This window comes from Planococcus citri, chromosome 4 (assembly GCF_950023065.1).
Source record: "Planococcus citri chromosome 4, ihPlaCitr1.1, whole genome shotgun sequence".
NCBI lineage: Eukaryota > Metazoa > Arthropoda > Insecta > Hemiptera > Pseudococcidae > Planococcus > Planococcus citri.
The window spans coordinates 61,209,728-61,234,254 of NC_088680.1; the positions used below are offsets into that span (position 1 = coordinate 61,209,728).

The following is a 24,527-nucleotide window of genomic DNA, read 5'->3' on the forward strand; positions in this document are numbered from 1 at the left end:
ATTTTTTCTATATCTTATTTTGAAAAATATTTTTTTTTATTGTTGTTCTCTTAAAATTTCAAGATTATCAACCATCTTCGTTTTTTTTAGTTTTTTATTTTAAACATGAATTATTTCCGCCAATTTGATGAGTTTTTTTTCATGTTTTTTCAATATTTATAGCAAGATGCTTTAAATTTTTAAATTCTTATGAAATCCAAAAATAATTTCTGTTTTTTATTCATTTTTTGAAAATTAATTTTGGTTTTTTCAAGTTTTGTTCTTTTTTTTGCCTATTAGTAGATATAAATCATTTTAAAAGTTGACATTTTTAAATGTTTTTTTAAATCTCATTTTGATGCCAACACATTCATTTATTCCATTTTCAACTTGTTTATTGTAAATTTTTGCACAGATTTTCAATTTATACTTTTAGCTCTTTTTGTAGAATTTTGAAAAACATTCAGGTATTACAAAATTCTCCATTTGCCAAGAAACTCGCAACTCAAAATTCAAAATTTGTCAAATTTTAGAACTTTCCGTTTAACGAATGAAAAAGTGCAAGAATTTTCAGAAAATCCCCCCCCCCTCATTTCTTTTTTTTGCTTATAAATATTTTGAAAAATGAATCCTTTGAAAAAAATATGATTGAAGCTCTTGAATTGAATAAATCTTTATATAAGGACGCCTTAGAATCTAGGCCTTTTAGCGTCCACAGTTCATTTACAAAATTTTTTACATATAATAATAATATAGTGACTCAAAAGAGCAAAATGTATAAACCACAGATAGACAATCAGATACCAATTAAATAAGTAGGCGAATAAACATTTTGATGTAAGAATCGAAAAATTTTCCAAAAATGTTCTCTTTCCTTTTTCAAAAATAATTTTCAAAGAATTGAGTAATTTGCATTTTTTTTAAACAGATATTTATGTTGAAAAAAACAACAAAAATTTTATAAAAAAGGCTCAAAAGTTGTAAAAAAATTGAAATGTTAAGGGTATTGTTAACACCCTTCACCCTCCCACCAATCCAAAAAAAAAATTAAAAATGTCCGAAGACGTTGGGAAAGTGATAAATTTCTTTGTAAAAATGTCTTCTCCCTCTTTCCCTTCCCTTCCTGGATCCCTCCCTTTCCCTCTCACTCCTAAAAATGTCGTGAAAAGTTTGCAAATCATCCTGATAATGAAACATTGAAGTAGGAAAGGTATTTTTAACACCTCTTCCCTCCCTTTCTCTTCGAAAAAATATCTTGAAACGTCAAAAGACATTGAGAAAGCGAAAAATTGGCATCTCATAATTTGGCCCCATTTCTAGGGATGAAACTATATAAATGTTTTTTGAGAAGGGAAGGGAGAGGAGGTGCGATTTTGTATAGGGGGAAAATACCAATTTTAATGACTTATAAACATTTTCTGTGTTGAATTTTTGGGGGCCCAAATGTGAATTTTCTTATTTTTTAACAACAGTTTGCGAGCCTTCAAAAACTACTCTGATTTTTTATTATTATGCCTGGTAAAGATGAAATTCACGAAATTGTTAAAAAGAAGAAGGCTGAAATGATGACTGAGCTCAAGGATGTCCTAGCTGGAGGTTTTTGTAAACCTAAGAAAGCTGTTAAAATTTCTAGTTCCATCAAAGAAGACAAAAGCCAATCATTATCAAAAATAAATTTAGTACAATACAAGTTGCTGACATTCTGGACAATAACCCTAATCCAGTTTTATGTAATTGAAGAAGTTAAAGAGAAAATTCCGCCAATATGTATTTCTTACTGAATACTCCGATTATATTCATGAGTTAACTGTGATTAAGCGTATTGTTGTTAATGACTTCGAGATAAAACTGCTGAACAAGCTAATTTGAATCTGCCTCACCAACATAGACGACTTCCGCAATTTAATGCGACAGTATGATCAGCTTTGTAAGAAATATTATGCGTTCAGAAATTCTCAAGAAAACAAATCATCAGTTGTAATAAAAAGACTGCCAACTACAATAGATGAAGCATTGAGGCTGCTATTAAATCAGAGCTGGAGCTCCTTCAAATACCAACAGTCATGGTTACCAGATTACATAAAAATGGAAATGTGATTCCTGTATGTGAAATTGGCCCAATCAAAGCTAGGGCGAAAACTGTTGAAAATTTGTACTTTGAGAATACTAAAAATAATGTTTTGTTATGCAAGGAGTTTTTTTCGGGCTTTAAAAATTGTAGAATTTGAAAGATTTTTTTTAGGATGTTAATTATTTTGAAAAATAAAAAAGAAAACAGGCTCATTTTTTTCATGTATTTTTGATCACCAATTACTGAGAGAAAACACCTTTTACTGCACGAACTTTTTCAAGTGTTGTCAACATTTTTTTATTGAAAAGTTCGTGCAGTAAATGGTGTTTTTTCTCAGCAAAACCGGCTCAAGTGAGGGCGAAAGCTCTTGAAAATTTGTATTTTGAGAGACATAAAAACGATGCTTTTAATGCGAGATGCTTATTTTAACACTTTAAAGCTTTAAAAGTTGAATGCTATTTTTTTTTTTTTAGAAATTTCAATACGGAGAATGAAAAGAAAACAACCCAGTAAGCATTGCAATGTCACTATAACATCATGCAATATCACTGAGGAGATATGTAATATTGCATTGTGATGTTCTGTGACTTCCTGGTGATATAAAATGTACCCATCAAAATGGTCACCAAGACATCACTCACACCAGTGTAGTGACATTTTTGCAATGTCACATAAATATTACACTGAAATATCTGAAAAAAAAATTAAAATCATAAAGTGATAGGGTACCTTTTAGTTCAGCAAATTGAGAGTGATGTAATAAAATAATATCATGTATTTTCTGCAAAAATATTCTCTTCTCTCAACTCCTGAAGTTTGGAGTTGAGATTTGATGCCGATGACTCCACCACATTCGGCAAATCTTCCTTATATACTAATTGTCAACATACTGTATCTGCGAGAAGTAAAAATGGTATAGTTTGAGACAAAAATGTCACTATAACATCTTTTAGTGATGTCTGTGTGATATCATCAAAGTTATGTTTTTGAGACATTGCGGCCAAATATTTCTTTTACCATTCCAAAGCAATGTTGCAAAAATGTCACATATGCACATCACAAAATGACATCACTGTGATATTAATGTCACAGCATGCTTACTGGGAAGCAATTTCAAAAATTTGTTTTTTTGAGAAGGTAAAAAAAAACAGTTTTTTTTCATCACAGTCCCTTTTTTCCGAGACCTCCAGAAAGCGTGGGTTTGGGACAAACTGTCACCTGTGCTTCCCTCTCTTGACTGCCCTGGTTTTGCGTCCTCCCTCCCCCCCACTCACCACGACCTTATTTAAGTTTTTTTTTACCATTTGTTTTTGTTCCTAACCTAAAAATAGAAAGGTTATTTACAAGTGAGAAAATTCATTTTGTATGATTTTTCAATCGATCGATTTGTTAAACTTGTTTAAAATGAACCCCTCTCCCTTCATCCCTTCCTGTCCAAAAACACGAATCATTTCATAAAAAATGTATTTTTTAAAAATTTCCCTAATTCGAAATTCAGAAAATTTTATTCCTTTGAAAATTTGAATTAGAAACAATATTTTTAAAAATTCTGTTGAAATATCACAAATTGAACGATTATTTGGAAATTGATGAAATTGAGACAGTTTCCATTTCAGAAAATGTCACCCATTCCACCTTTGAAATAAACAGTTTTGAAAAAGGGTCCATTTTATTGGATGTGGGAATAGAAGAGAAGAATTATAGTTCTCAGCTCACAGACACATTCGTATGGAAAAAAAATCATCCAAACTCGAACTTATGTTATGTATGTACTTCTTTGTGTAGATATTTTTTTCACGAATTTCATCTCCCTTTCCTTCACTCGTTTCCTAATTAATCACGAAATAGAACGTTATACTATACCTATAAAATATGAATCAAAACGAGAAAACAAATCAAAGCGGTTGAAACGCAGCCATAGCCAGTCTCAGTCTCGATATTTTAGAAATATTTTCGATTCATATTTATAAAAATAAATTCATTCCGGTTACTCTTCATATCCTAATAATTAGTTTTATGTCAGAACTCGGCGCGGTATAGAGACAGGAAATAATGAAAAGAAGGAATCTCATCGAAGTGAGAAAAAAATCCACACTCCACAGTGTTGGTTGGTTAGGTTAGGTAAGGCTGAGGCTACAACTTTGGTGATAGGTGCGCGTTGTCACTCGAATGCTTCATTAATTCGAATACCAAGCTGCAGTTGTATAGATAGATACGTGTTATTCGTCTGTATTTACTGTACATAATACATTTATATAAGTCGTTATAGAAAATTAATTTAAAAAAATAAAAAAATAGTAAAAAAAAAAACAGCAACATTTCGTCGGGTACTTTAAATGGCGATTAACCGTGTAATACGATGTCACTATAGCTCGTATATAGCTAATTCTTATAATACGAGCAATTAATATCTTATCGTATCATTTCACGCTGAATTAAAATGTATATCTGCTAGACGTATTAGTACCTTTTACTACCTATACGAGTCTTTATATAGTCTGAATATACATGCGAATATATCCTACATCTATTAGGAAAGGAAAAGAGTAGAGTGAGATGTGGTGAAATGCGAACGTTTAATATAAATTTATCCGCGGCGCGAGAAAGAAGAGTAGCAGATCGCAACGTCTTCGGTCGTACAATTTATACGAGAAAAATATTTTTAATACATATTTTCCTATCATAAGGTATGTAGTACGAGTATATATGTATAAGTCGTATTAGAACATTTTATTTGAGCGAAACAAGTAGCTGAGATTTTTCTTAATGAGAGATATGCTACTAGTTTGATTTATAAATGCAATTAGCGTGCATTTTGCTGCTATCGCTATCGTTTTTGTGGGCGAGAGCGAGAGGTTGAATAACCTGTGCAGTGCGCGAATAAAAATACGAGGGAGAAAAAAAAACATGGGAAAAATAATCCGCGATGAGAAGAAATTAGATCGACGATTCGCGGTGCAAGTTTATATTAATTTTTTATTCGGTTTGGTTTGTGTATTTGTATATTTTGTACTTCATTAAAACCTACGATAAATCGTGAATCGTTTCGAATGTTTAACGAGTTGGTTATTTTTACAATAACGGATTCTAAAATACGAGTACTCGTATAGAGTGTACATAAGTCCACCTGTTGAGTTGGTTGCGATGGCGCGAGCCAACTCGAATAATGTAAATTGCAGGATGTTGATGGCCCAGGGATGAATTACCTTTCGAAGGAAGAACCCCTTCCCCTACTCGACTCATGGCCTCTCGTGTTGAACGAATTGAATTTATATAAATGTATTTAAACCTGCTTAAGCTCATGTTTTTTTTTCTATTTTTCCAGGTAACCGATACGAACGACAATCCGCCTATATTTTCCGAATCCGTGTACTCGTTCGATGTAGCCGAAAATGACGGCAGAGGTACGAAAATCGGCCAAATTGCGGCGACCGACGAGGACGAAAATGTTAATGGATTGATCTCCTACACTGTAATATCCGATTGGGCTAACGACATATTTTCATTAAATCCTCAAACTGGTATATTCACGTTGACCGCAAAACTCGACTACGAAGAGGTATTTATATACTTATTATAAAGTTACTCGCGTAAAGTGGTATTAATTTATGGACTTTTTTAAGTACGAGTAGGTATGGTATACTTACCTAGCTATAAAAACTACCGTACCGGTAAAAAGCCATGAGTCAGTGGCTGATTCTCTCGGCATCGTTTTGCTAATGAGAAAAGTCGACGAGATGTTGCAAAATGTCAATTTATGCAACTTGGAAGACATACATAGGTGTAGATGGGGCGAAATTTATCTGTTGAGTGATTTTGGAAACCAATGTTTCCGCTTTTAATTTGAATCTTGGTGGTTTGTGTTATTTTTTTCAGTCCCCTTCCCCCTCCTGTCATGAAGTTACTCCGAAGTTTCGTATTTATTTACAAAAACCCTCGAGTAAGCTCATATTTGGATTTCAGTAAATTTTTTTTTGGGGGGGGGAAGAGGGAGAGGATGGAGAGAGAAATTGAAGTAAGTAGGTTCCAAAATAATCCAGACTTGACTGTGGAAATTTCGATCAGCCAAATCTGGCGAAAATGATTGGATCTAATCAGGTTCGTTATGAACAGATTTAATAAATGGTCAAAATTTTGATCTTTGATCCAAAAGTGTCTAACTTTGATAAAATTTGATCCAGAAAATACATATATTCACGCCTGATAATGATCTGATCAGATCTGATCACAGTGAAATGACTTTCTGCTGGAAAGATGAGTATAATTTCATCAGCTCAGATAGGTAAACAGGTAAACACTCATCAAATCAGTGGTCAGTTTCCTGATCTGATCATATCCGATCATTTTCTCAAAAGTCTAGAGATGAAGATTAAAATTTTATAAAAAGTATAAATTTTCATGCGAGAAGAGGCTAAGGGTGATAACTGATTTTGTCTAATAGTCAGGGAGCCCGCATAATTAAGGATCTATTGCATCCCCCCATCGATCCTCTTGCATAATTTTTTATTTGAAGGGGGAGTCCTAAATAACATTTCTAGCCCTTGTCTTCAAAAAGAAAAGTGGCCCTACTTACAAAATGGCGGCCATTTTGATGGACAGGTCAGCCGAAATCGCTAATTTTGCGTTCCAACATAGGACTTGCACGAAATTTTTTAAACCGTACACAGGTAGGTCGAAAGATCAGGCAGAAATTCATCACCTGTCAAAATTTCAAGTGCGAAAGTGCGTTTTTCGATTTTTGGTGAATTCTTGAAAATCAATTTTGAGCCAAAAATGAGGGAAAAAATCAAAATTTTACCAGATTGACCAGGAAAGCTGAAATTTGGGATATAACCTATTTTTGACATACCAAATCGATTGGAAACTGTTTCAAACCGTTTTGAGCAGTTCTGGAGCCTCCAGCAGATTTTTGAAACTCGGTATTCCCACAATATTTTATCAAATGGAGTTGGAAAGCCGAAATTCATTCTACCAACTAATTTCAATACGCTACGAAGTCGACTTCATGTGAATTTTAAGTCGTTTTGGAGCCTCCAGTGACTTTTTGAAAATTACTGGAGCCTCCAGTAGATTTTTAAAACTTGAAATTTCCCAAAATTTTATCAAATGGGGGTGGAAAGCCGAAATTCATTCTGCAAACTAATTTAAATACGCTACGAAGTCGATACTTCAGGTGGATTTTAGGTCGTTTTGGAGCATCCAGCGACTTTTTGAAAACTACTGGAGTTTCCACCAGATTTTTGAATCTTGAAATCCCCACAACATTTCATCAAAAGGGAGTTAGCAAGCTGAAATCTACTTCGCAAACTAATTTCAATAGGTACGATATGAAGTCGACTGCATGATGGTTTCAAATGATTTTGAAGCTTCCAGCTACTTTTTGGAAATTTAGGCCGCCATTTTGTAAGTAGGACCGCTCTTTTTTTTAAGGACAAGGGCTAGAAATGTTCCTTAGGACTCCCCCTGTCAGAAAAAAGTTGTCCCGGAGGATCAAGGGGGGGGGGTGCAATAGATCCTTATGCGCCATGCGGGCTTCTCGACTATAAACAATGTTTCAAATATTTTGAGAGTTCATTTTTCACTTAATTTGCCAAAAATTATATTTTTGAGTTGTATTTTTTTTTTTGTTGAAAAAATTAATAAATTTCCAAAATGAATCTTGAAATTTTGGAAAAATAAAATGCGTCTAAAACAGATGATTTCTATGGTAAATGTATGTACTTGTCAAATAATTTTTTCATGCAATATTAGTAATTAAAAAAAAGGGTACTTACCTCAAAAATGACATCTTGCTCTCCATGTATTGAAAATAAGCCTCAAAAACTGCTAAAATCAAGTACCTACTAATAAATACGATTAGAAAAAACTGTCTATTGGCTGGTGAAGCGTTTTCTATAATTTTTTTTTGCAAATTCTGCATCAAAACGTCAAAAATTTGTAGAATTTTAAATTTGGATTATTGGGTAAGTACCTGAAATATCTAATTGTAGTAGATGCTGGTCAGTGTTGGATGAAATTCCAATTTTAGTTGGTGGAGGGGGAAGGGGAGGGTAAGAGGAAAAGAAAATCCTTGGAATGTTAAAAATGAGCATAGTTTTTTTTTCTATTTTGCTAAATTTATTTCTAAATAAGATTTTAATATTTTTCTCGAGTACCTAATACCTGTGCCATTCAAAATTTAGCGTCTTTGGTTGATTAAGCAGGGGAAGGGGGGAGGGTTCCTAATTTTTTGAGCCACAATGAAAGTGATTTTCTTTATTCGTTTAATGACGATTCATATTTAATCGAATTATGAAATCAAGACTGACTCTTTCCATTCCTTATTTTATTTTTATTATTAATTCTTTTTTGTCACCATTATCAAAATGCACTTGCTTTTTTTGGGCTGAAAATTGGCAAAAATTACTGCTTGAGTTTGATGTGATTTTCTTTTTTTTAATTTTAAAGTTTTTGAGAATTAAAGATTTTGAAAATATCAAGAAAATAAAAATAACTTGTGATTTGTATGTTTTAAAAAAAATGCAGCTTGGGCATTTGTAGATGAGTTAATTGGTTGGTAACTTTGTGATTTACAGGCCTCCTCCTGCCCTCCTTTTCAATGAAATAGCTCTCTTGAACAAAAATAAAATCTAGCAAAAAAAACATAACATTTTTTTTTTTTTCATTTGACAGACAAGTTTTTTTGGGGGGGGAGGGGGGTGTCGTTGACCTAAAAAAAAAAACAGTTTCCTACTTTATTTTTGATGTTTCTTCAAAATATTACATTGGCACATCACCTTTTTGTTCATTTTATTTTGTATTTTTTTTCCATAATGACAATTTAAAGTATTGAAAAATGCCTATTATTTTATCAAAATTTTCGTTTGAATTGATTTTTCTCTTTGATTTTGATTTTTTGTTGAATTATTAGAAAATAGATACCATACTTGCTTAATTGAGATTTTCAAAAAAAAAGTTACTTTGTGGGGTTTTTGCTTTTTTTTTGGCTAGGAAAATAAAATGCTTCAATTTTTTGACACTTCGATTTTTCAGTTCTTAAATGAAGATTTTTTGGTGAAACATCAAAAAACAAGTTTTTAACAGCTTTACTATTAAATTCTCCATTTTTTCATTTTTTTTTTTTGGTGAGAATATCGTACCATTTTATCAATTTTCAACCCATTTTTCTGTGTATTTTTTGAAATTGCATTCTTCTCAATTTATTTTTTATTTCTTTGCATATGAAAAATTTGTTGCTTTTAAGTTTTAAAAAATGAATTCAAGTTTCTTCAAAGTCTTATATTTTTTCAAAATTCCAGTTTTCGCTTATTTTCCCTCCATTTTTATTCAGCTTTGGCTACATTCTCGCCGAGTATAGCCACAACTTTAGGAGGTGGAAGCCAAAAAAAAAGAAAAATTTTTTTCCACCCTAGATAAATGAGGTACTCAAAAAATATTACTTCGTGACCAAACTCGTATACAATTTGGTTAAATCAGATCCCTGCTCTTCGAAACATCTGTATCAAGGTAAAAGTACATATAAATATAAACCCCATAAAACAACAACGTGTTAACCGAAGACTTGAACGCTGGTGTAGGATAATTCGATCCTCTCACCGCACTGACCTTGCTACAGTCACAAACATCATGTTCACTACTCAGTCTAGATACTCGTAGATATATAAATTCTCGAAGAAATTAGAAAGTACACCCATAAACCTATTACTCTAATTAAATTTTACACCACGCGCACTTTTCACGTATTTACGACGCCGTTTAACCACTCGAGTTATGTCATTTGATGAAATAAAAGTATACAGAAAAAAGAAAAAAACCTCGAACGATCGCGTTAATTGCGCTTTATCCTTTCTTAATCCATAAAATTAGTATACCGAGATGAATTTCTTCCCATCAGCACACGATATGTACAGAATTCAAAAAAACCAGACGAATAAGGAAAAGAATTACGTCCGACAAAATTCTGATATGTTAATAAGGGCTGCATTTTATACTTACCTATGTATACTGTATAAAATATTTCTGAAAATTATACGCTTAAAATATCGAACACACCGGTGCGCTTAGAGTTAGATGCTGGTAATAATAAAATGCGTGGCGTGTCAAAGCTATACACACGTTAACATTTCGGACGTTTCACAGACATTGAAATTAACCTACCCGATACCCTCGTCAAAGTGGGAAAAAAAAACTTTGAAATCGAAACATCAAGCTAGAAAAAAAAATTACACGCCAGTCTGAGTTCATACAGGGCCTTCAATTATTATTCTCGGTAATCTGTTAGTGTTTAGACGATACTTGAGAGAAATCAATGATGGTGAATTGGTGATGGAATTACGTATTATAGAATATCGGATACACGATCTTGAGAAACGATCCAAAACGTATCGGATACTTGGAATGCTGTGAGGGGAAAAATCAGGCAATATAGGAGATGTTTTTCCAAACGGATTTTCTTTTTGAGATTTTCTAAAAATTCGAAAAAAATTATAAATTTGAAAAAAACATCCAAATTGATTTGATTTTTAAAAAATATCTCTTAAAATTCAATTCTTCGAAGAAAAAAAAGTACACCAGCGAATTCAAGTCACCATTTCACATTATGCTTTGTATAGTTACTCTAATATTCGAGGGACCCTATCAATTATTCTACATTCTGTGGGGTAAAAGGAAACACCCGGCACCATATACGATAAATTGTGAACATACGTACGTACTTACAAGACGTGTAAACCTTTCAAAATGATCATTTATGTAAATTTATCGACGTTAAAAAATTCATATTCAAGATAGGCACTAGGCAGGTATGAGTATTGAGTACCTAGACTGAAGTGGATGTGGAATAGAAAAGTGTTAGTTAAAATAAGTACCTGGGTACTTGGGGTACCACCAGACGACCAAAGTCGTACGGTATCTTATTTACCTTTTAATGTTTTGTTATACCTACCTTTTCGATATATTGAAGCAATCATTTTTTTTAGGTACCTATATAGCATCTACATAGACAGTGTTTACTTTTTAAAAATTAATTCGAATATACGAGCACGTTTTTTTTTTTTTTTTTTGAAAATGCATTATTGTACAATACTAATGGCGTGTGTGTGTTTGTGTTCGCAGGTTCAACATTACGTATTTACAGTTCAAGCTCAAGATTACGGTAGACCGGTGTTATCATCGACGGTTACTGTTTACTTCAACGTGATTGATTTGAATGATAATCCACCGGTGTTCGAGTTCTCTTCGTATACAGCCGAATTATTGGAAAATGTCACCATCGGTACACCTGTAGTGACAGTGACGGCTAAAGATTTGGATTCCGGTATGTACTTTTACCTTTACCTATGTATCTAGCTACTTATTTATACCTACATATTATGTTCGAGATGTTTTTCAAAATGTGTTTATTCGAACTTTAATTCGTGGATTGAAATTAAAATTTGTGTAAAGGATATGATTGAGTAATTGAAGTATAATTTGCCCCTGCTCTGATTTTATTACTGATGGCCTCAGATAATGTTTCAAGGATGAGAGAAAATTTCACTGACATTTTTGACTCCCCCCCTTTCTTCCTCTTCTGTGCTCAGCCTCCTGTATTTTTAGTCATTTAGTTCAGTTATTTAAAAAATGAAATAATTTTGGTCAAAATGAACAAAAATGTTCATTGAAGTTACATCTTCTAGAAGAGTAAATCTAAAACCTCCACACTCCACACTACGGGTATAATAATTCTGTAACTACCCCCCTCCCCCACACAAAAATACCATATTTTCTTCTTCATTTTTGGTTCACACTTTCATGGGATTTTTCTCATTTCGAAGTTTTCGAACGTAGAGAACCCAGACAAAGTAAAGATCACTTCCTAAAAATGATCAAGAAATTTTTTTGTGTAAAATCTTCCTAATTTTTGTTTTTTTTTATTTTATTGTTTTAAGGGCTGAAAATTGCGAAAAATGTAATGAAACGTATGCTTTTCTACAATGCAGATATGAATTTTTGGAAATTAATTCTCCAAAGTGACAAAATATGTTTTTATATCATCGAATCAACCCCCCCCCCTCTCTCCGCACTCCTGTGCCTTTATATTGATTTTTAAATTTTTCAAAATTATTCTATGATATTGAATTTTTAAGGTGGAATTTTCAAACTAGGATCTATAGACACTTTTGTTGTTTGGAGAAGGGGGGGGGGAGGAGTCACAAAAAGTGCAAATTTTGATTATCAAATTCCAAAAATAATGATAATAAAAAATTAATGTGAAGTGTTGAATATTGGTGTGGTTTTATTTCGATCTGATCACTCTGAACAGTCTCCCCCCCCCCACATGGTCAAATTGGGAGCAAAAACATTAACTATAACGAGTAATGCGTCGTTTGTTAGCTTCACTTAAGCGAGTGTTCCGTTAGAATGCTCATTTGTTTTTTGAATAAAACTCTTTCTGTATCTCTCGAGGGGTATCAAATTTGAACTTTTTGGATTTGAGCCTTTGGCGTTCCTCCGGCCTGATTATTTTTACAGAAGTATTTTTTTTAATTTCTGAGAGTGTGATTTTGGAAAATAAAGTGTTGCATTTTATCCTCACGAGGGAGATGTCCCAATTTTCTAAAGAATTTTCGAGCACAGCAGAGAAAAATTGAATAAGCACATAAAAATTCACCACCGGGCTAAGTGACGTCGATTTTCCCATTTTTGGGGTAATTTTAAATTTAAAATTTTTCCTATTTGAAAAAAAAATCAAAATTTGGTCGAATAGTAATAGAAAGCTGAAATTTTATTTATACCCTATTTTTTCAACTTCTAGAATCGATTTTCGGTAGTTTTGAGACATTTTTGAGCTTCCAGAGGATTCTTGAATTTTTCAGTTTTTAAAAAATCTTTACAAAAAAGCCCATTTCAACACCTATGACCTCCCAGATTGATTTAATCTCAACAAGATACGAGTAATATGCTTTTTTTCTATCTCAAAATGTTATTCTGCGATTAGATATTTTTGAAAAAATAACATAATGAAAAATCGCCGTTCGTGAAGTGTTCATCCCGAAGGGCTAAAGTTCAGTTTAAATCATATTTTCGGTCTTTCTGGTCAATTATGAAATGGTTACGAGCCATTTTAGAGCCTTCGGCGGATCTTTTTGATCCCTTTTTTTTGTTCAAAAAATACTCGCCAGACGAGAGAGTTTTACGAGTTTTTGAAGGGATAAAAATGCATGTTAAAAATTCGCACATTTTGCAAAGTTAAAAAAACGCGTAGTTCCAAAAACTATTTTCAACTTTTCAACTTTGGGTTTACGTTTACCTCTCATTTGTTTAAAATTGAAAAGAAAATTCAATGTAAAACCTAATGAACTAAATACATATGTATAAAAACTTGAAAAAGGGAGATAGGAACGAAAAGTCAAAAAAAACCTAAATATTTAGGGCACGTAAATGATAATTTTCATTTCAGACTACCAAGTCGGAGTTGACTAAAATCCAGTCACGATTCGAATCACGAATCACTGCTCAATAAAAATCTAAAATCAGCCAGCAAAAATTGATGAAATAAATAAGTTTTAGAAAACGACCGAATCTCTCAAAATTTGAGCAAAATTTACCATAAGCGCTAAAAATATTGAAAATTATCAAAAATTGGCCAAAATTCTCACAATTGAATTATGATTTCTCAAAAATGAAAAAAAGTGCGATAAAACGTCTCTAAAATTGTGTAAAATACGTATCTTGAAAATGCTCAAATATAAAAAAAAAGTCATTAAAAATTTGTTTGAATGATATGAAAAAATCTAAAAACTACCACAGCTCGATGAAATATCTCAAAGTACGAGTAAAATCTTACAAAAGTCGCTGTTTTGGAAGAAGGGCCAAACTGCATTTTTCAAGATTTTTTTCTCTCGGTGAAACACTGCTCTAACAACCGGAGATGGAAAGGTAAAAGGGCGAAACTGTCTCACAGCTAAACTGAATGATGCAGCTTGGCTCTGAAACAGTTTGGCCCTTTTTATCTGTCCAACTCCGGCTGTTATAGCACTGTTCCCCTGAGTGAAAAAAATCTTGAAAAATGCAGTTTGGCCCTTCTTCCAAAACACCATCGAATTATGTACTGATATAAATTACATAATTTAATACATATTTTCAAAATCGCACGAAAATTTGTCAAAACTGATTTCTTATATGTTTTTGAAAATTATATGGATGAAAAAACCAGCACAAATGAGCAAATTTTTCAAAAGTTGCTTATTTTGGTAAAAAGTCATTAAAATAGTCGAAAATTAGTAAAATTTGAGTTGTATTCCAAAATTTCCCAAATATCTGACGAATAGTGGAAAGTTGTGAGAAGTTGACGAAAAATATAAGTTAAATTAAATGAAATACAAAAATTAAAAATGTCACAGAAATACTGTAAAAGCGTGAAAATCGTTGAAATTGTCAAAAATTATTATCAAGCCTGATCAGGTCTGATCAGATTTAATCGGATGTTGGGAACCTTCGAATTTGATCAGGTCTAATTTTGTGTGATCATGGGGTTTGATCAGATCTGTTCAGATATAATGAGAATGATCCAATCCGGTCTCCCCTATATTGGATTTAATCAGGTCTGAAATCACCAAAAAAATGGAGTTGTCCCTTCCAATTGTCCTAGGTGATTTTTTCATTTTTATTATGCAACTTTTTGTTCTTTATCCGACTTTTTTGACTTTTTTCATCCCTCTTCATGCCTCTTGATTATTTGGACACACGCAAATTTTGGATCAAGATCATTGGATTATTCAAATTTAAACAGTTGTAACTTTTTTTTTGTAGGTAGGGGGCAAAATAAGGGTCTGGGGTGGGATTTTTGAAATTTTCAGACATTTTTACTCTACTAATCTGAAAAAAAGTGAAAACCGAAATTTTGGTCACCAACACCCTCTCAAAGAGTCAGACAGGGTGGGGATTTTTTCAAGTTATTTGCACAGCTTCAAATTTTTCCTAGAATATGCTCTGGAGCAAAATCGATACCAGAGTGATCAAGACGAGATCTCCTTCGTCAAAATAGAGAAGAAATTTTACCCGTAATACAACCTGCATTGCATGTTGATCCCACGCTCACAATGAGTCTTATACATGTACATAGAAGAGAAGGCGATAAAAGTTCAAACGACCTTATAGCAACGCAACGGTGCTTCGAACTGTCACCAGTGATTTTTATAATTACCTTACGATAATGGTACTCGAGGATTTCTTCATCACCCACATACGGGAAGAGAAATTGAATTTCTCCGCAGCAACTTCAACCTGATGCTATGTAGAGTACTCGTATAAATAGTGCTGTATTTTTTTCTTTTTTTTTTTTGCATATGTATGAGTGCTACAAAATGCGTGTACATATATATCGTTTGACAAATGGCAACCGTCAAGACGGTATAATTATGTAGCTATTTACTGGCAGTACTTTAAAGCTTCCGATTCAGTTAGTGATAAAGCGTAATGACATAAACCGCAACGAGAGGGAAAAAAATATAAGTAGATAAAACACAATTATACTAAACTGAAATAGAGACATTATACGCGATCTTTTCTTACACACACACATAGAAATACATAAAAGCGAGGGGCACTGGGCAGAGGAGAAGCTGAGCCACAGGTTGCAGCAGCTCACACGCTCGCTCGGTATATAGTTTACCATAGCTTAGAGAGGAGGAAAGGAAAAAAAAACGCGCGTAATAAGTGAAATTATCGGATTCTCGGATCTTTAAAATATTGACACGTCGTTCTCAAAAAGGAAAGGCGGAATATGAGAGGAAAAAAGCATAGGTGTCGATAAATTAAACGTGGCGGCGCGGCGCGAATGGCGAATCCAACTCAACGTTTCGCAAATCGCTATTGCAGCGCGAAATTGAATAATAAAATAGCAAAAGTGTGTTGTGTGTTGCTATTTGCTTGAAACTGAAATATTCTAAGTATTTAAAAATCTTTTTTACTCCTCTCTTTCTCACGTCGTCGCCAACGTTTTATCATTGCTACGAGTATTTCTATATTCGTATTCGGCCTGCAACACATTTACTTATACTCATCGAGCAAATAATATAAGGCGTGTTAGAATCTCTATCGTCTTATACCCCCTCGGCCCTCGTCGTCGACCGTCGTGGCAAATACCTATATAGTATTAACGAGGCGCTAAATTATTGTAAAATGTTACGTCTTATAGTAGGTACTAGAGGTACCTATACATATACGCCGAGTGCTCAAATAAAAAATACATACGTAAATACAAATAACAGTATTAATAGGTTTTACTTAATAAAACCCATAAAACGTTACGTATATAGCATTATGCTCATTGTAAAATTATTGTACAATTAGAATGTAAAACTGGAAATTAGAAAAATGTGCTTTTTTTCATTCGTTCTCTCTCTGCTCATGGTCGGCATTCTATTCTACATTCATACTGTTGTGATCTGCGAGTTGGATTAAGCGGTTAAATGTATGTACTTGTTATTAGTAAATTAATGGACCCGCTGCAGTGATGCGGATTTAAGATTTTTTTCTCTTTCTTTCGATATATGTATAGGTACGAGTACGTTTGAGAATTGAGATGCATTATAACATATCGATTTAGCTGTCTGACAGAATGACGTTAAAAAATTTAAATAATTCGCCGAACAATCAATCTGTCAGAGTCACGAAAGCAGAACTGGGATTTCTATACCTACAGGTCAGCGAATTCTCAAATTTCAAGGCGAAATTCTCTCGGTTTCGGTGTGTATTTCAAAAAAGTTGGAAGTTTTTTAAAAATTAAAAAAAATTGGGAAAATATTGTTCGTTGATATTTGATAATCTCAGGGGAAAAGTTTCGGATCCAAATTAATCCTGGTATTAAAAAACAGTCTATCCGAACGGATCAGAATTCATTAATGAGGTCGAATTGACGCAAATTGAATCATATTTGGATCAAGTTATTGGATTCAATTGGAATTATGATTAAAACCGATTGTATTCAATTTGGATCCCATTTCATACATTTTGACCCAATTGGATAAACATTTTTTTTTTAACTTGAATTTTTTAGGTTTCTTGCTCTCTCTCCCTCCTACTTCTCAATCAACCTAAAAAATTTAATTTTTGGTAGCAGAATAAATTTTAAATTTTTTAGTAAAAAATGCATATCTAGATTTGGGTTACCTTATCGCACCCCCCCCCCCCAACAAACACCTAAGTTAATCGTGTGACCAATCAACGCAGATTAAAATTCATGCTGAGATCAAAAACAGATCTAGTTTTTATGTTTTATTTCCTCTTCTTTTTTTTAGCTCTCCCCCTCTGACTTTTCCTTTTTTTTTCAAATTCAGCTGTGTGAATCCTCAGTTCTCAGAAATGGACAATTACAATTCATTCTACGCATCCTTTGTTCAACTCCTCATCCTTTCCATGTAGTCACTCAATCTGAAAGTTCAAACCTCAAGAATTTTTCCATGTTCTCAAAAATCTTGCTAAAAAAATTGAAAATTAAAAAAAAATTGTTTGGTGTACCTAGCCATTCTGCTAATGAAAAATTAAACGAGTATTTTTGTTGCTCAATTTTTTAAAAGAAATGACGTCTCGGTCCCACAAACAATGTTGCAGTTGATCCCCTTATATGACGATGACGCCTGTTTCGATTTGAAAAAAAAATCAAAAACAAATTCAGTGGTTTATAATTATTTTTTTGAAAATTTTCTTTTTCTGGTCAAAATCCTACTAATAATAACCTACTGTTTAAGAAAGAACTACCTACCTCTTCTAAAAGTAGAACAATTATTTTGAAATTGATACAGATAGGTAAATCAAAATCAATAAAAATGTTGATCAAAATTTTTACTGTTTTTTAAAAATTTTGGTTCGCGCAAATCCTCAGAAATGGGCTCTCTGACGTTTACTTTTTTGTATTTTTTGGTTTTTGGCTCGAATAGGTAAGTCAGTATGGTGCTGAAATGATCAAAAATTACTATAACCTTACCTAAGTGCATATTATCAAAATTCCGAAGGAATTCAACTCTCCTACCTCTCAACTCATCTCAAAAGCCCAAGCCTATTCGCAGGATACCTTCCTCCATTTCTTAGGTTTCAGCTTTCCTGTTTGAAATTCGAATTTTCGAAATGAGAGCCATCCCCTTTTCCTTCCCCCTCCTTCTCCTGCTCCCCCTATCATAGATTTATGAACATTCTGTTTGATGAAATTAGTCGCTAATATTTGAAAAAATTTAACATCTTCCTCCTTCCATCCACCTTCTTTTCCTGTACTTACTTGAAATGTTTGGAAAATTGGGAAAATCCGCATAGAAATAAAAAACTGAGAAAAGTCAGGGAAATGATTTTCTTTGCAAGTTTAAACACTTTGGTGCAACCTGCAACATTAAAATTTTTATTTTGGTATTTAATAATTAGATTTTAATAAAAAAAAAAAAGAATTTAAAATAATTGAATAAAATTTTAATTTAAAAAAATAAAATGAGAAAAATGTGTAAATTAATCATTCAAATTAAGTAGGTATTCAAAGTTTTTAAGTAATAATTTTTTGTAGAATTTACACGACGAAGAGCAGAGACGAAACTGAAGGTTCAGTTGGTGGGGGAAGGGGGATTTCAACCGACGATTTATCGACTAGTATGCGAAAACAATTACAATTTTGTCGAATAAAACGAAAGATAAAACAATTCTGCCAGTTGACATTTTAGGTAGATCTTTCTCGTAGCCTATCATAACTTTTAAAACATTTTCATTTTCCCTGTTCAAACGTGGAATTTTTTGTTTTGTTAAAGAGAAAATTTCCAAAAATTCATATTTTGATAGGCGAAAACATAGGATGTTTTTTATGTAAAGAGTTTGATTTTCTCGGTTTCAAAATTTGAATGGTGATTTTTTTAGAAATTCCAAGTTTGAAAAATAATAATAAACAGGGCTTAACGAACTGAGGGTAAGAGCTTTCGAAAATTCGTATTTTGATAGTTGAAAGGGCTTTGTTTTTTTATGCCAGGAGTTCGGTTTTCTTGGTTTCAAAATTTTAGAATTTTAATGGAGAATTTTTAGAAATTCGAACTTTGAAAAAGGAAATCAAACAAGCTGAAAAAGCAATATTTTTTATGTGAGGAGTTTGATTTTTTTGGTTTCACAGGCTGTCTAGCTGTCTAACGGTCATGAAAGCCATGAAAAGAGATGAAAAAAGTCATGAATTTTGCTCGAAACACACTTGAAAATTTTTTTAAAAAGCCCATAAAATAAAATAAAATAAAAAAAAATAAAAAACTGAAATACCTACCTAATTTTTGATTCTGTAAAAAATGGCAACCCTGTTCGATTTCCTCGCAGTTTCGAGTTATTTAATTTTTTTGGGAGGGAGGGAGGGAGGGAGGGAGGGAGGTATTTTCATGTGGTAAAAATGTAAAAAACAGGTAAGTAACGAAAAAGGTCATAATTTTTTGCCTGAAAATTTTGTTGAACACCCTGTTTCGAAATTTTAAAATTTGAATGATGGTTCTTTATGTAGAAATTCCAACCTCGAGAAAGAAAATCAAATAGATTCGAACGAAGTGAGTTTTGAGAGTTGGAAAAAAACGTTTATTTTTTATTTGAACATTTTTTAAGTCTGAATAGGTAATAGATTTTTAGAAAGTTTGATTTAGAAAAAGAAAAATCAACAGGCCTGAGCGAAGCGAGGGCCGAATGTTTTCAAAAATTCATAATTCAAGAACAGCCATTTTCCATGAGCAGAAACTCAGAAACAGTCGCTCGGGCAAAAGGTTTCAAAAATTTGTAATTCAGATTTCAAAGAAGTCGACGAAATAGCTTCTTCAGAGTATCTAACAGGTAATGAAAGTACTCGTAGTGAAAAAGTAGCGATTTCGAAAATTTGGAAAATATAATTTCAACTTTGAATATCTACGTCTGAAACTCTTCCCCCCCCCCTTGCTTCGCTTGGCCATAATTTTTTCCCCTTTCAGGTTACTTTAAATATAATTTGAAAATAACGCTTCTGACTCAAATTTCAATAGCTCAAAAAAAATATTTGTCTCGTGAAAATGACGTCATCGTTGTACTTCTCGAATCCCACATTTTCCAAAGTTTCTACCTCGCTGGGCTCAGGTTTTATTTTTTTTGCTCCTGAATTTAAATTTCTAAAATACTCTTGTTCTAATTTAAAAAATCTGTTTAAATTTATAAAATGCCAAAGAATAGCAAAATCGACTTCCTGCATAAAAAATAATACTTACCTACTATTTTTAAGTTTTCGATTAATTAATTTTTTCAAAAATTCTTTCCTTCGCTTAGCTGAGGCTAATTTTTTTTTCTTGTTCGAAATTGAAATTTATGAAAAAATAATTTTCAAATTCTTGATTGCTTTGAAATTTAAAAAATGCCACATCAGGTGATATTCTCCGAGTGACACCAAAAATGTTGGAAAATGTTGTTGGGGGGCAAAAATTATTTAGGAATGGTTTTTTAAATGGTAGTGAAAAAGTAGTGATTTTTGTCTGAGAAATTTCGTTAGATATCCTGTACTTTTTTTTTGCCAGAATCGCCTGAATTTTGCTTGATTAGATTTTTTGAGACGATCGTCAAAAACTTTCGCTGTTTTGGCAAAATAGCCTAAAATTTGTTCGATTGGATATTTTTGCACAATTGCCAATTTTTTTTATTGCAGAAGTTCCAAGATATCTAACAAGTAATGAAAGTGTCAAAAAAAGTTGTGAAAAAATGAAAAAAAATCATTAATGCGTTCATTTTTTGTATTGTTTAAAAAAAAAATTGATTGAAATTCAAAAAAATAGTAAGTACATAGGTATGTAGTTACCTATCCAAAAAATGTCTTCCAATTTCAATTTTTTTGAAAATTTCCCTGTGAAAAATGATCGACTTCGTTGATTTTTTTGTGTGTTGGGAGGGGGGGGGGGGTCGAGTGAAAAGATTTTTGAAAATTTAGTTGAAAAAAAGGTCGTGAAAAAGTATTGAACACCATGTTCTTGATCAATGATCACGTCTAAAAATGTTTAAAATTTGACAACTTCGTCAAAATTTGCCAGCTTTATTGAAATTTGTCGACTTTTTCGAAATTTGACAACTTTGAGGGGTCAACGCCCCCCCCCGCACCCTGAGTTTCGTCCTTGGCAAAAGAATGATGTCTAGTAGGACTTATGATGCGATACGACAGAGGTAAGAGGAGTATGGATGCAGGTTACGAGTAGTCTTAAGAAGGTTTTCTAACACTGAATTTGACGTAGACCTAAATCATCAAAGCTGGCGAAATTAATCACTTTGAATGATTCTTTATTTTCAAAATGTACGACAAACGCGACCAAATAAAGCATAAAAAGCCACATTCGCTCATTTTAAAAAATATATGAAGCTAGCTTACGTCGTCGATGGGTAATAATCGCGTATTACATTTACACAAGTAGTGTAAGAAAGTAATAAAGCTATGAAAAGTGTACCCAGGTAAAGTGAGTACTAGATACGCGCGTCTAGTTGCGGAAAGCCGGAGTATAATAATAATTATAATATTTATCAAACATCTTTTTAATCAGTACACACAGAGTATATATATACCTATTTCTACTCGTATGTGTAGGTATATATGGTGGAAAGATCAGGACTTGTGAATTGGAATTTAAAAAAGATAATTTTTTTCAACCTTGAAACTAATTAGATGTCTTGTAAAGTAGAAAACCTTTCACAGACGTGATTTTAATTTGTAATGCTTTTTCATCTTTTTTCATATGTTATGAGATTTTAAACTGAATCTCCTGCGGTTCGGCGCTTTATCCCCGACTTATGTTATAGTAGGTACTTGTGTCGTCCGTCCTCTGCGACTGCTATAGGATGTCTCGGCTTTAAAAATAAATACTATTAAGAATGTTAATGTGAAATGTTTCCTTCATTCGCGTCTCACCTAACCTATCTTCCCTCCTCATCTACTTACTATACTCGATTATTCGTTTTTTTTGTATCGAATTGTTATCTTATTTGTTTACACGAGTGTGAGGTACGAAAAGCTATACGGAGATGTGGTGGTGTTGATGTAACAGGTAGGTAAATTTCTTATTAAACAGTGATGACTAATACACCTTAGACGCCGTGTGAGGTGTGAAATTTACGCGTTTTTTTTTCCCAACTCTCCTTTCATCATACTCGAATCAAGTCGGAGTGTAAAATGCACAAAAAAATTTACTTACCACTGTAGAAATAGAATATGTAGTCTATATATATGTGATGATATTTTCGTATAGGAAACCAGTCGGACGAGGACGAGATGGTTCGTATTTATAATCTCTATCGTTTTTATGCGTTCAAAAAATGCCGAATCGTCTTTGGCCATCGTCGTCTTCGTCGTGTCTTTGAATTGTCCAAATCATATATACGATGAGGTGTATACTGTAGTAAGATAATATTCGAACGAAATCAGCAGTAGGTCTGCATTTTGGATGTTGGAAAAAGTTTTAAATAAGTCAAACTACATAATTAGGTAACCAGTCAACGAAACAGTAGGCAATGAAATGGGATTTTTAAACCCTGACAACGACGACGATGAACCCAAAGTAGAGAATTTTTTCCTCACAGGTCGTCTCAATGATGGTTTGACGTGTTTACCTGCAGCATCGTAGTGTCTGAGTTACGAGTGTTTTTTTCTCCACTTTGGTGAAAAATTCACGTGTGTATAATTGAAAGAAATTTTTATTTTTAACCTGTCTGCGGACGATAGTGGCCGAGATGTCGTTCTACGAGATTATATAGCTTTTGTCCGAATGTAATATTGACATAATACCATCTATTCACCCTTTTTTCTCTCCTTTTCTCTACTTTTTTTTGGGTATTCTTATAGAAATGTGGGCGAGCTGTTTTTTTTTCTTACTCGTGTCTCGGACTTTAAAAGTCGTTGTGTGTTGATTATTTACGATGTTTAGAGTGAAAAGAAACCAAAATAAAAGAATTACTCCAACGTTGTATTTTCTATGCATTGTAAAACTGTCGTTTTTTCAAATTGTTGTGATTGTGAATAGGTATTAGGTATACAACATGGTGTTTAATAAATTGTGTTTTTTCTTTTATTTTGTTCAGGTGACAATGGACGTATCGAGTACGAAATGGTGAACGAAGATAAAGAGAATGATTTTATTATCGATCCAAAAAACGGTACCATTTACAGTAACAGAATGCTGGACAGGGAAACGCATTCTGTCTATAGTTTGACCATTCTGGCCAAAGATAAGGCTAAACCACCCCAGCAAAGATTGACAGCTACTGTTCAGGTATGTACGTCGATGTTTAGTTTAGTAGGTCGTTTGGGATGTGTATGGGTTTATTGGGTATATATTGGGTAAAGTGTGTTGGGATGTTTGATCAAAGGCTACGAAAAGGTCGTAAGATGAGGATGTGTGTGAAACTTTTTGGTAACGTGGTTGAGTGAATGTGTTTGGTGATGTGTTGTAATAATGATTTGTTGAAATATTATCGAGAGGTAGAGTGTTTGATTGGGTTGACTTTTTTTATTAATATATATATATTTTTTTTTTTGAAAAGTTGAAAATAGGAGTTGAAAAAAATTGTGATAGACGACAAAAGAATCTGGTAAAAATTCCAGGTCTTTTTATCTGATCATCATTTTGAAAATGAGCTGAACCTCGAAGTTTGAAATATTTAACGAGGAATTCTGGAGAAAAAATAATTTTGGAACGATGGAACGAACTCATTTCTGAATCAAATTTAGAGATGACTTGGTTGATTTTTCGATTTTTGGTAAATTTATGAAATTTCTTGACGAAATTAATTGGTAAATAAAATGAATATCGCGAAATCGATTTTTATCATGAAAGAAGCGAGTCTCTGGATCGATTTTAGTCACTTTCGAAAAAATCTGTAGCCTCTGGCGAAAGTTTTTGTTTCTCCAGTACATTAAAATTGCTGTAAAAGGCGTAATAATTGACCAAGTTGAACACTGGAAGTAGATTAGAGCAGGTGTTCGAGATCCAAGACGATTGATTGGGGAAATTATTTTTTTAGAAGTTAAAATTCATATTATGAAAAATGGAAAATCGCCCATTTCTGCTGAAATGTTCTCATCTCATAATCTTATAAAAAGACGACTCCTCCCCCTCCCCCCCAAAAATCAATTGCAATAATTTTCTAGCCGATTTGCAGCCTTTATCAATTGATTAGACACAGGGCCCTCTGGAAAGATTTCACTGTGCTATAAGAATGATGTTTTTAATTTTTTTTCTAGTTCGAAATTTTAGAATTTTCAACTTCACTGGAGGAAGGAGTTGAGCTCGAGTAAAAATCTGAAATTTTTAATACTTTGTTTTGATGACATGTAGCGGATTTTTTTAAACACCTCCTTTTCCCCTCCTCTCTTAATTTCCCTAAAGAAGCCATCAGAAGACCTAACTTGGTGTTGAACTGATCATGAAAATGGTTTTATGAAAAATCATGGAAAGTCATGAAGAGATGATACAAGATAAAGGACTCTAAATACATC

General features: G+C 32.9%; 1 protein-coding gene across 1 annotated transcript in view; it reads left to right on the plus strand.

Moving 5' to 3' along the window:
- The window catches only part of ft (cadherin-related tumor suppressor fat), a 245,041-nt gene that overhangs the window by 136,798 nt on the left and 83,716 nt on the right, over positions 1–24,527 (plus strand). The window contains exons 3-5 of the mRNA XM_065363479.1: positions 5,376–5,609; positions 11,165–11,366; positions 23,111–23,301. Of these exons, the coding sequence (XP_065219551.1) occupies positions 5,376–5,609; positions 11,165–11,366; positions 23,111–23,301 (627 nt within the window). The remainder of the gene's footprint in view (positions 1–5,375; positions 5,610–11,164; positions 11,367–23,110; positions 23,302–24,527) is intronic.